The following is a 12,950-nucleotide window of genomic DNA, read 5'->3' on the forward strand; positions in this document are numbered from 1 at the left end:
TATTTAATTATGAAGAATCTCAAGAATCCGAAGAATGGCGTTGGCGCATAAAAATAAAATGAAAAAACAAAACAATGCCTGCGAGTTCCACTCAAACAGCCAACGAAATATTCTCCGGCCTCAACGCACCATAGACAAACCAGCAAAGAGGTTAGTATCAAAACGAGTCTGACCTTCGCGGTGGCGGCGTCCGGGCACACCACGTGCTGGTAGTTGATGTTGATGTAGTCGGTACCGCTGCAGATCGTGAGAGACTTCTCCTCCAGGTTGTCGCCATGTTTGTTCAGTAGGTTCGACGTCAGCTTCGAGTCCTGGCAGAAATGAGGTCGGTTAGCGCGAGGCTGTCGTTATTCTGAGGATTATGAACTGCTCGGCCTGGGTTGGGGGTGAAAATCCCACCTTATATCATGTTTCGGTTAAGTATCTCTATCTCTTTAAGCCCATCCATCCAAAGCTTGTCTGGAAGAGATATTATTGCAATAAGCAATAATACCACAAGCCCTTTTTCACCCTACTTTATTTAGTAAGCATTTCAATTAACTTCGTATGTATTTTGACCCGAATATACTTTCTTTCAATAGATAGAGCGGCATGGTAACCGACCATGCAAATGAAATTATAAACCAACTTTCTCAAAGGGTTTTAAATTTTCACGTTTACAAAGCACAAAGTTCCGCCCCGACTTTTCAATGACGCTTTTAATTTTTTTCAGGGATGAAGCAAAGGACAATAGTGATCTGAGTCTGACATTTCTTTTTCAAATTAAATATTTTTATTAAAGCCGTAACCCAGTTTCCGTTTCCACTGAAAATGGGTAATTCAAAAAGCCAAATCCGAGTGTTCAGTGGCAACGAGTTTCAGGCTTACGTTTGACATTTACATGTAAAGTTTTCAGCCGCCACTCGGTATAATAATATCAAATTGCCGGATTACTCTCATTTCAACGGCAAACGACAGTTCCCTACTTTCATCCTTTCAGAAGTGGTTTTGAGTGAAATGTTGGCTTAATATTTCTTTTTGACAAATAAAACTTTTCGATAACGTTTAAATACTACCACTTGAAGCACTACATCGTATAGACCTACACGTTAAAAACCCAAGCCACTCGTTCCTTGTCTAGTCTATGGTTCCTTTGTACCGTTTGTGACGTCGTCATGATCAATGAACGTTAACGTCACAACCAGAAGTTTATACAGGGTGAGCGCGGGGATCAGCTTTGTGAAATCCACCAATTTTACTGTTGTCTGGAGAGTCAACTAGCAGAAAAAGAAAGGAAATTTCTTATTTTTTACCTTGGGCACTCCTCCCGATCTCACGTCGCTGACTTGACATAACTCAATGACATCGCCATCCTGAAACAAAACAATAATGAGGCGTTTGTTAAAAAAAAAAAAAAATCCCTTTTGGAGAAATAGATGGCATTGTCTAGGGTTGTTCCAACTGTCAAACCCTCAGAACACCCTCAGATCACATGTTATTCTGTGAGGCTAACGAAATGTGAAAGTGACGTAGGTAGGTAGTATTGTAGTATTATTTTCTCTATGATGATAATATATCATGTTATGTAACAATGGTTAATTTACATTACCGCGAATGATTTAACTTACTTACGTGAATGAAAATCACTTGGTATGAAATGATCCGAACACAACCATGATTCTTTTCGCAGTTTCCAATCAATTTTTCGCACATTTATCCGAGTCGCCTTAATCCATTGTTGCGTCTGGCTTTCATCATTTGGAAATTTATGATGTCCTTTATTTTTACAAGTTGCGACGGCACACATTCTCATCTTGTCTTGTAAGTATTTCTTTGGGATCTTATTTAGGATCATACAATAAATAAAAATAGAAAATCAGTTCTCGCACGCAGCACCCGTTCAAACGGCGCGGGTAGAACTATTCACAGAATACTTAGCACTATCCCAAGCCACATGCAGTCTGAGCCTCGGAAGGATGGCTCGCGCTACCACCCGACATTTAATCACAACTAGTGAGTTCTTATTCTGAGTTTAGTACTCTTTGCTCTCTATGTAATTTTTGACAGTTGGTACACTGCGTTTTCACGCCATCTATCGGCATACCCAAAAGCTCAACTGACAGCTGTCAAGGAAAACGGCTCATTATATGTTTATGTTCAGTCACAGGTCACAGACACAGACCTATATTTAGTAAAATCAAATTAAACTTTGTATAATATAGCAATAGTCGTATTGACGCTTGATTGACAGATCCTTATGTTGGGTTTCCCTTCAAAACAAATAAAATGTATGGATTTGACAGCTGTCATAGGGCTCTTGCTATCTGATACAAAATAAATGGATAATGTAATCTTTGATAACCAAAGCTAAACAAATAATACAGAAATCAGCAAGGGTTAAAAATTAAAAAGTTATCTTTTGGGAGGTAGGTAGGTAGTAGCTAACTGTACAACTGCATTCATTTGTACCTTTTGTCAAACTCACAAACCAATCCAAACGTTGATTATTTATGAGTTTGACAAGGTACAGTAGTGTATAGCTACTAATGAATCCGCCCGTAATACTCGTAGCTACCTACCTACAGTAAAACTATAAAGTCCTGAAAACGGAAATGGATTCTAACTAATTGTTAAAGATCGAATTTAATGAAACTATTATATTTAATTAAGGACATATCCGTTAAAAAGCCATTATCAATCGGTATTTTATTTTTAAAACGTATGTAAATGTAAGTAAATAACTGACAATGATAAAAAGTCAGCAAAATCGCACTCTTTATTGTCATAACTTTTAGTTGAACTGTACTTTATTTCACGCGGCCGCGGACATGGCATACCTTACTATAAGTATATAGTTATGTATTTCATTTTCTGGAGCTTAACTCCGTGGGTAAATATCCAAACAGCTAATAAGTAAAAAACGGAGTAATTTATAGCGCAGTTAAAAAAGTTAATTGAACCAGAATTGTTTTACTTTCCTTCCCTCGCGTCTGTATCGTAAAGCTATACAAAGTAGGTATTTTAGATTAATCGTAAATGGGTAGGTTAGGTATTCATAGTATGACTTCGGCTTCGGTAAGAAACTCATTTAACTTGAGCGTTCACAACTATAATTACGAAGTTATTTTTTTTATAAATCAAGTATATCGTCGTACTTACTTATATGATGATGTGATGGAAAATTAATCAGTACTTTCAAATAAAAATGTTTATGTAAATTAATAATCCTCTAAAGAACAAACTTTATTTTAAGCGTAAAACTGAACATGTGTTACAAGTTATTATGTTGGTACGTAACACCTCATTTCCCGCCCGCCCTTGCGCTTGAAGCCAGTTAATTTCCTGCAGACGCCCGAGAAGCTCAGAAAATGCACTTCCTTTCCTTGAAAACTTTAATTATCTTCGATTTCCAGCAAACTCTGGCACTCACTCTAGTTTACGGTAATTCTCGCCTTAAATTTTCTCATAAAATATAAACTACTTTTAAATAAAGTTTGAAATGTCTGAGTTCGAATAGTCCACCAGCTTTTGTATTTCAGATTTGAATTAAAATAAAATCCACAAAACCGCGTGCTGAAATGAAAGTTGGTCGAGTTCAATTCTGGCTCTACTTTTGTCGTTTTGATGCATAATTCTGAATTCAGCTCGGTCGAACTACGGCGCAAGTACCACGGTTTGTGTAAAAATAATTTTGCAATTCATTATAATAATACGAGCAGTTTGTGGTTAAAGCTCATTCTTACTTAAATATTACCTTATTTATTATGATAATAATAATGCTATAAAATATATTGTAAAGCTATTAAAATTACCTATACCTACTCAGTGCGATGAATTATACTTACTACAAAATAAAACCTACCTACACCGACTTTAGAGCAGCATTCGTTTCGTAAAACAAAATGTTTTAAACAACAACTTCCAGAGGGCTGTATTCTACCGTTGTAAACACTGAAACTTACATGTTGTTTCTGAAAAATGTGAACTAGCGCCACCTCACATTCACAGCGACTTCATATTAAAATATTTAAAATTTTAGACAGCAGAGAGTGTGTGCAACTGTGCATTCTTACTCTTTTTAGGGATCTAGAAGTTTTTGAGATTACATACATTTTAAAATACAACAGTTTCAGATACTTGGTTGGTACGTAACCCTTCGTAGGTGAGTCCGCTTCCCACTTTCCTACTTTTTGTATTGTTTTCACAGCCTTTTCTGCTCCCCCTGAACCTTTGGCACTATTTACGACACTGTGTGCATTCTCGCATTCGCCATCCATCGCCCAGAGCAGTGGCTTGCATATTACATGGGCTGAGCGCGCTCGCTTTTGCTGCTTTATCATTCGCGAATATTCCTACCGTGAAGAGAGTGGCCGCCATTTTGCATGAAGTGAATATACAGGGAGTTACATTGTTGATAGCGATCGTAGGTACATAAATAATTGTCCTTAGCTCGAGTCCCAACTTAACGTACTGAACATTTTTAGGTAATAATTGGACAAAATAAGTATAAGTTATAATGTGTAAGATTAGTACTACTCAGAGAGCTTTCGCGGTAATAATGCGTTTATAAGTACGTCAGAAGGTTGAGTATTTTCAAAGTAATGAAGAAAGTGAAAGTAGGTACTTACATAAAGGTAATAATTCAAATCGGTATAGAAAGAAAGAAATACGCAGCTACTGCAATCTCAAGGTCTGTAACTGAAGTGAGCTGAACGAGAGAGATTAGCGGAAATCCGACTCTCACTGCTTCCTGCCTCGAGCCCTCGGAATAAGTACTACGCAGCTTGAGCCTCGAGCCTTTGTTTCAATCGAAATTCAATAACTCTAGCAGGAAGTTGGGCCCGGAAAAACATTCAGTTTAAGTGAATCATTTCATATTCTTCACTTACAATACACAGATAATCAATAATCATGTTTACTCGTATTACACCTATCATAAATTTAACCTACGTACGCATTTGTTGTACGGTCAGCTTAATTAAGCTATACACTTTTAAGTACCTTATCAAAATCAATGTTTGAATAAATAGGCGATTTGTCAGTTTTACAAGGTATATAATTCTATAGTTACTAAAGAAGCTGACTGCAATTATAATGATACATGTGGGTGTGAAGCGAAGCCCTCTCCTCACGCGCAAGCCCGTCAAAAGCAACGTCTGCAAATTGAAAACTTCACTCACAGACGCAACATAACAAGTTTATCGTCACAACGATCAACCACGACAGCTGCACAGTCCCAGTTCTAGACATGTTCTAGGCTACTAGACGTCCTAGGCTATGAAACGAACAGATTTCTAGGTCGCCCGTGACATCAATGGGTGTCACGCGGTTGTTTCTGCATTGTTGCCTGTTTGTGGCAGAACAAAGCTTGCCAATGTTGGCTATTATATCCAACTGTTGGCCATTGTTGGGTGTTGTTGGTGACAGCTGGTGACAAGGCTCGTGGGTGGCAGACGTGTTTATGAAAGGCTTTCTCTGTTGTGTCGGTTGTGTCGGACTTAAATGCTCTTACATTTGTTTTATTCGGTTAGAAGCTTTAATGAAGCGAAAGAGTAGGTAACATCACATAAATATGACGGTCGAATGGCGTAGTGGTTAGTGGCCCTGACTGCTATGCCGAAGGTCCCGGGTTCGATTCCCGGCTGGGGCAGATAATTGTTTAAAGACAGATATTTGTACTCGGGTCTTGGGTGTTGATATTTATATTTAGTATCTATCTATCTATAGATATTTAGTATCTATCTATCTATCTATCTGTATCTATCTATGTATTTGTGTAGATATATCAGCTGTCCGACACCCATAACACAGGTTCTGCCTAGCTTGGGGTCGGATGGCCGTGTGTGAGATGTCCCCACATATTTATTTATTTATATTGCAGAAAAAAACTTAACTAGGTACAGCCATATTTTGATTATTTTAGGCTTAAAAAAATTATTAAATAATATAAAGACAGGTTATAGTGCAGTGGATTAAGGTCACCATCTGAACTATTTTAACCAAACCATCGTATTCGTAACAATAACATTGTTAGTTTTGGACACCTAAGATAAACTTTCATATTTTTTTTTTATTTTACGATATTTATTTGATACTGTTGTTATATCTTAACTTATTACATCGTCATAGTTCCACTCCATGTACAGTGCCACAAACTTATCTGTTCCGGTGAGAGCGAACTAAATTGATCCATATCTCATTACTTACTAATGAATTGTATATTATAAAAGATTAGATGGGTTTATTAACACCGCAAGAGCGAATTAACAATACGAGCAAACATAAAATCTTATAGAATTATGAAATATTCGACATTTATGTGAGCTGTCACCGGAACAGATAAGTTTGTGGCACTATACAGAGCTATGACGTAAACAGGCCGTGACAAAACGCATTACCGGTGAAGTCACTTCACATTAGGCCGGCGCCCCGCACCCCGCACCCCGCGCCCCGCACTCCGCACCCTCCACACACAAAAAGCTTAACACATGGCCGGTCCCGGGCACAGCCTGGAAATATTGTTTTCGCACCGAAATGATAAATTGACGGTCATCTCACACGGAACGTATTCTAGTAAAGACAGAATTTTCAGCTTTTTATGTAAGTACTTACCTAAGCATGAAAATCCATCACGGTGATGTTTTAGCTTGTATAAATATTTCTGTATAGAGCAAGTTACCATAATGTTATTTACAGTTAATAGTAGTGCTAGTAACGTACTTAAACGAGGGAATCACTATGAATAATGCCGTCATTCCTTCATATCCAATAAATTGATTTATATTTCTTCGGTAATCACATTATCTCTATCAAATGCCAATATGTATTTATTTACTCGCAAAAGTATAGATATCGACAGAAATTACAATACTGACGGCACACCGCTGCTGCTCCATTGTTCAGCAGACTCGGGTCAACCCGGTGGACAAAGCTGAAGATTGACCCTTCAGGAAGACAAGACGGCCATCAATCGTCTGTCCGTTTCAGGCTTTCAGGTCACTACACATCGCGTTATCTAGTTCGGCAGGCTCGCACTGATAATCTTTAGTTATTTGCTCCTTGGATTGGAAAGTAGGTTTATAGATCGCCAGTCACAGCTTAACTAAGCTGTTAACGGAAAGGACGGGACGAGGACACAGTGCTTCAGTAGATTTTGTGTGAAAATGTATAAGAAAATGTGCCCATGTCCTTACCTTAGTGTGTCTTGCGCCTTATTTTATAGGTAAGTACTTTTACATTTAGCTAAGGGCCTGTTACACAATATCTGGATAATGGCTACCTGTGAGATAGAAGTCATGCTGTCACTCTCAGTAATTATGTTTTTAGACTGTGGCAGCATGTCTTTTATCCCAAAGGTAGCAATTTATCCAGAACGGCCCTAAATATAGAAATTTGGTCACGCCCGAAACACTTCCCTTGTTTGGCCTCCTTACGTTTTTAATTTTGAACTTTTTTTAATGTCAAAGTGCTTGAAAGTCCAACTTCACAACAGCTCATTTGCTAAAGCGGCGTCCACAGTAGTCCACACTGCGTTGTTACCGCGCAAGGTCGAGAGTGTAGCGAGGGCTCGAGTGATTGTTACTTGTGGCAACACTCGGGTCGCCCTAGCAGAAGGGAAATTCCGCTTCAATAATAGTCTGGTTATTTTTGGTGGCTTCTAGTGTTTGTGGGTTTTTTGTTTAGGGGTGGTTGTAACTTTTGGTAATTTTCATAATGTAAAAAAACAGGCAAAATGCTTCATTAGGTTGAGCATCCAGAGATGAAATTGTTTAATAATTTAGCGATAAAATAATTGTAAATGTTTGTAATATATGTATTGGGTTCAATAAAATACTTTTTATCAAGAAGATAGCATTAGGATTAGGACTGATTTATCAATAGTCATAAAAGATATTTGATAATAAGTCTATTCTATCAGCGTAGCAAATTGCTACGGCGCGGCGTAGCAAGCTCGTAGCTTTCAGTATTTCCCTTATGTAAACATGTAAACTCATATGATTATAAGTAGATAATAATATAAATTGCCACTCATCCGCGTATATTATAATTCTGAAATTTTCAAATTTATGGGATGGGGATCTATCATCTTTACGTACATGGTATTCACGAGAGTGTTTTCATGTTTATGACCTTATAAGGCGCCAATTTGTAGTAGTTTGATTTTATTGTTAGGACTTATTAAAAAAATAAAAAGTTTGCTCACCTGTAAAATTCATCATAAATATCGTCGACGCAAGTAATTATATCTTGCCGTAAAGTGTCAGTGATAGGACAAAATACTTATATTTTTGGCGCTTGTATTATCTCTAATGTGTATGTTTCAAATTCATTGACTACCAACCCCAAGTACCTAAGCTAAAATTAAACATACTACGAAGTGTCCCTTCTACATCACACTGTGCCGCTGCCTTGACCCGCCTCTGACCCGAATAGCGCAGATGCAATTTTGATCATTTCACGTCGCTACTTGTTTTAGCAGAAACGGGACGTCAACGTAATTTACCGGCTACGGGACAGCTCCGGCCCTCACACGACAGGTTATACGGGCGGGGTTAAAGAAATGGAGTCATAAAACTCTTGGGGTTGGGTCGCAGGACCATAAACGATAGTGAATTTTGTATGTTATTGTTTCTTAACCACCAACCGAAACAGTGCGATGTTGTCAATTTGACTTCTGTATCTGTTCGGACCCTGTGTGTAAGATTGTGGCCACGGCCACTTACTGGTAGGTCTGTACATGCTTTTGGAAATTATAAGTAGATTCTGATGGCGACTTAGGTTAGCAATCATCGAAACTTTCTGAATTCAATAATAAATTATAGTTTCATTTCTCGAAAGTCGTCACAGCCACAGCTACAACCATAGACAAAATAGATATCTTTTTACAGCGCAAGTCGTTCATCAATTCAAGCCAGTCGCACCCACTCTTCCCTAGTGTGTCGTGTCGCCTGCATGTGAAGAGATATTAGCGAGTGTGGCCACGCCTTTATGACTTCGCCATTTTGAAATTAGAATCTTTCGATATTGGCAACCAATCTTGAATCTTGATTGATTACCTACCATTACCTACTTACTTTATTTTTCTCGATAAAGTTAAATTAAATCTAATCATCCGAAACTTTTGTAACCGTCGAAAGTTTACCCAGGAAATTATTCTCATTTATTTAACAACATCATAACTCCCTGAACAATAAGCTTGTTATAATACCATTTCAATAAATGCCAACAATTTACTTAAGTATCCTTTTATTTTTGTTCGGTTTCAAAGGTATCCCTTGGGAAATCACAAGTTATAATGACTTGTTATCTCCTGTTGGACCTTTAGCCGGCGCTAACCGGATTATTTAATAAATAAGGATAGTTAATTGTTATTTATACCTCTTTTATTTCGGAAACTAAAGGGTTGCCGAGCTTACTTTCTGCTATATTTTAATTCAAATTTATTTATATTATTTATTAACCGCAAAATTGCTTACTAGCAATTAGTCCACTTCAGTATGCAAATAATTTTAATGATTAATTGAGGCTGTGCGATGTGAGCAAAAATTTTGTCACGTCTGGCGTCCCGTGCTAGACCTTCTGTTCCAACTGATGATGATGATGATGATGCTCACCTTGCCCTCGCTCTTCCAGTAGATGAAGAAGCCGTACTCGTCGACCTTGAACAGGCAGTTCTGCTCGAACTCCGTGTTGTCCTTCTCCTCCGTCCATCGGTCGAACACTGCGCCCTGCCGATAGAAATACTTATTTTGTACTAATAATTACGAGTTATAAGTATGATTATCCTTATCCTTACTTAATATTATAAATGCGAAAGTAACTGTGTCTGTCTGTCTGTCTGTTACTCTTTCACGCCAAAACTACTGAACGGATTTGAATGAAATTTGGTATACATATGGTATAGACCCTGGTAAAGAACATAGGGTACTTTTTATCCCGGAATTCCCACGGGAAAACTTTTTAAGGCGAAGCGAAGCTCGCGGGAACAGCTATTTATAATGGGGAGGGAAAATTTGTCGTTGTGAATAAACTCGAAAATTTTTGGTAATACCACCTCGCGCATGCGCGATCCTGGCAGCAATGTTGCTCAAAAGTGTTGTAATTTGGATCTCTGCTGACTGATTGATAGATAAGGGATACCACTGTTCGTTAAAAACGTAAATACCTAGTCGTAACTATATGGCGATTCTCCATAAATACGGTGCTACAGTGATCGATGGAACGCTCGTTAAATGAGTTTATTGTCGTAGATAACGAACTCGCGTAGCGGCCGCTGCTTCTTATTGCTTAGGTATACCGAAGTAGCTGAAAGATACTAAAATTCTTTCACTATTGAAAACAAACTTGAAAACGCATTTAAAATTAATGCACATTTCCGTATACAGCGATTAACCAAACAAAAAACCCAGTAGGTATAACATCATTCTTAACCTTATCACCTCTGAGTTTAATTATTTGAAGTCAATAAAAATAACAAACAACCAATCAGCGTTTTTATCTGTTAACAATTATTCATTAATATTAACTGTTAATATATTATGATATTTTATATTATTCATTATCAATTAACCATTATTCAGTTTAAACTCTTATTCACATCTCTAATTGGGGAACACCCAAATATTCCGAAAAACTTTTTTCCGAATTTGATAACACCGAATATGTAATTTACGAAATATTGCAATACCGATTTTTTAAAATACCGAATCATAAAAATGACGAAAATTACAATTTCGAATATTATAATCACGAAGATTTGTTATTACGATTGTTAAATATACGAACGTAAAAAAATACGATTACTTTAATATACGAAAAATATAATACCGATTTATTAAAATCACGAAAAATTCAAATCCCGATCGGAAATATGATAATTCGTGATTTTGTCAAAAAAAACATAAACGTTTTTTAAACCTTAGACCCAAAACCAAAAGATAGGTGCGACGACGAGCAAAGAGAGGAGGAGCGTGTTAGGTGCATATAGATATCGAAAAACAAAGCGGAGCGGAGCGTTTCAAATATAGAGCAAAACAATTGTTAAATAGAAAACTATTTGTAGTATTTGTTGTTAAGTAACACAAGAAAGCAATACAATTGCTCGGATTTTATTGTGTTTAACCTTAAAAACCTTGGGACCTAAACCTAAAGATAGGTGCGACGACGAGCAAAGCGAGGAGGAGCGTGTTAGGTGCACATGTTCGTCGAAACCAAAGCGGAGCGCAGCGAAGCGGAGCGGAGCGTCTCCCCATAGCGCCAATAATAATAATAATAATGTCAAAACCCCTAGTACCAAAACCTAAAGATAGGTGCGACGACGAGCAAAGCGAGAAGGAGCGTGTTAGGTGCACATAGATATTGAAAAACAAAGCGGAGCGGAGCGTTTCACATAATATAGCTTAAAAATACGTGTATAATAGATAACTACTTATTTCTTGTCAACTAAATTACATTCGGGGATTTGTATTTTCGTAATATTAAAACTTCGGGATTCGTAATTTTAACAATTCGATATAATACAAAATCGTACATTTGAAACATCGAAATTATAACATTCGGAAATCTTACTTTCGTCATTCTAACAAATCTGTTGTTTGAAATTTAGTTTTATCAACTATTCGTGATTTTCATTATTCGGAAACTTGAAATTAGGGATTGTGAATTATTCGGAACTTTGAAATTCGTAATTATAAAAATCGTTATTTTCACATTCGTAAAAAAGTAATTCGGAATTATGTAGTGTACCCCTCTAATTGAAATGCATCAAGATCCCTAAGTGATGAAATATTATTTCTAATTATAATATTATTTCACTATTTTGCATCAAAATCCCTGAGTGATATACTTACTTAAAAGTAATTTATTATACTTATAGGAAACAAAGATTTTTGACTGATTCCATTGATTGATTTTAAAGGCAATGCGAAATTCATGCGGTAATGTTCGTTACTTATACCTACTACGGTATAACTTTATGTAGGTAAGTGTACTCGTTCTATAAAACGATCGAATTCCTTTTTTTCTACTCAACTATGGCTAAAGTAAGTCTATTAGTGGGGTAACATCGTTAAAGTTGGCCCATTTCGTTATTTTCTACGTAATTTCGCTAAGAGGTTTGCGATGGTCCCCAGTGGTTAGTACATCTCTTACCCACCTGTGCCCCTACTCTTGAAAGGCAATGTATTCCGTCTGTCTTGCGTTCTCAACATTAAAAAAATCATAACTTCCCTTCAAAATCGATTTTACAAATAGTAAAAATACATAAATGTTAATCAAGATAACGCCTTTTTTAGAACCTAGCACTAAGAACCAAGTATCCAAAATGTAGAATTTATATTAGATTTTGGCCGAAAAAAACTTTTTTGGCCTTTTATTATTGTTTATAGGTTCACAGAATCGGCATTACCTAGCAGATCATATTTAGTATTTTAGTTTTTTTTCTAAAACGTCTCTGAAGAGAAGCTATGATTTTTTTTAATGTTCACAACGCAAGACAGACGCAATACATTGCCTTTCAAGAGTAGGGGGGCTGATGTGTAGCGAGCAGGTTGGGGTTGGGGTTGGGGGCTGTTGTGAATTAATAAAACATCGTATTTAATATATCTAATAGGCAAACCTACACACATGACGTCACGGCTTTGCTCAAGGACTATAATTTGTGCTGAAAACTCTATTTGGGGCCCCATTTTCATAAGCTAAGAACTTCTTCCACTGACGTATGCCTCTGCTAAAGCACGCCACTGGATGCGATCTATAGCTTTCCGCGTCCAATCATTACCAGCCACAGGGGTGTCGCTAGCGAAGCTAAGAACAATCTCGATTAATCTCAATTGTTACAAATCGTACCTATATTATGTATAATAACTTGGTTTTCGTATTCCAGAGTTTCCAGACCTGCTATGGCTATGGCAGATTTAGATCGACAGACACGTACAAAATCGAACTTATGACATCCTTCTTTTTAAGACCGC

At 37.1% G+C, this 12,950-nt stretch overlaps 1 protein-coding gene across 1 annotated transcript in view; it reads right to left on the reverse strand.

Annotated features, from left to right (window-relative positions):
- LOC105388539 (1-phosphatidylinositol 4,5-bisphosphate phosphodiesterase) overlaps positions 1-12,950 on the reverse strand; it is a 72,783-nt gene that overhangs the window by 25,632 nt on the left and 34,201 nt on the right. The window contains exons 3-5 of the mRNA XM_048627122.1: positions 9,594-9,707; positions 1,293-1,352; positions 174-311 (exon numbers count right to left, since the gene is read on the reverse strand). Of these exons, the coding sequence (XP_048483079.1) occupies positions 174-311; positions 1,293-1,352; positions 9,594-9,707 (312 nt within the window). The remainder of the gene's footprint in view (positions 1-173; positions 312-1,292; positions 1,353-9,593; positions 9,708-12,950) is intronic.

Source organism: Plutella xylostella, chromosome 18 (genome assembly GCF_932276165.1).
Source record: "Plutella xylostella chromosome 18, ilPluXylo3.1, whole genome shotgun sequence".
Classification (NCBI taxonomy): domain Eukaryota; kingdom Metazoa; phylum Arthropoda; class Insecta; order Lepidoptera; family Plutellidae; genus Plutella; species Plutella xylostella.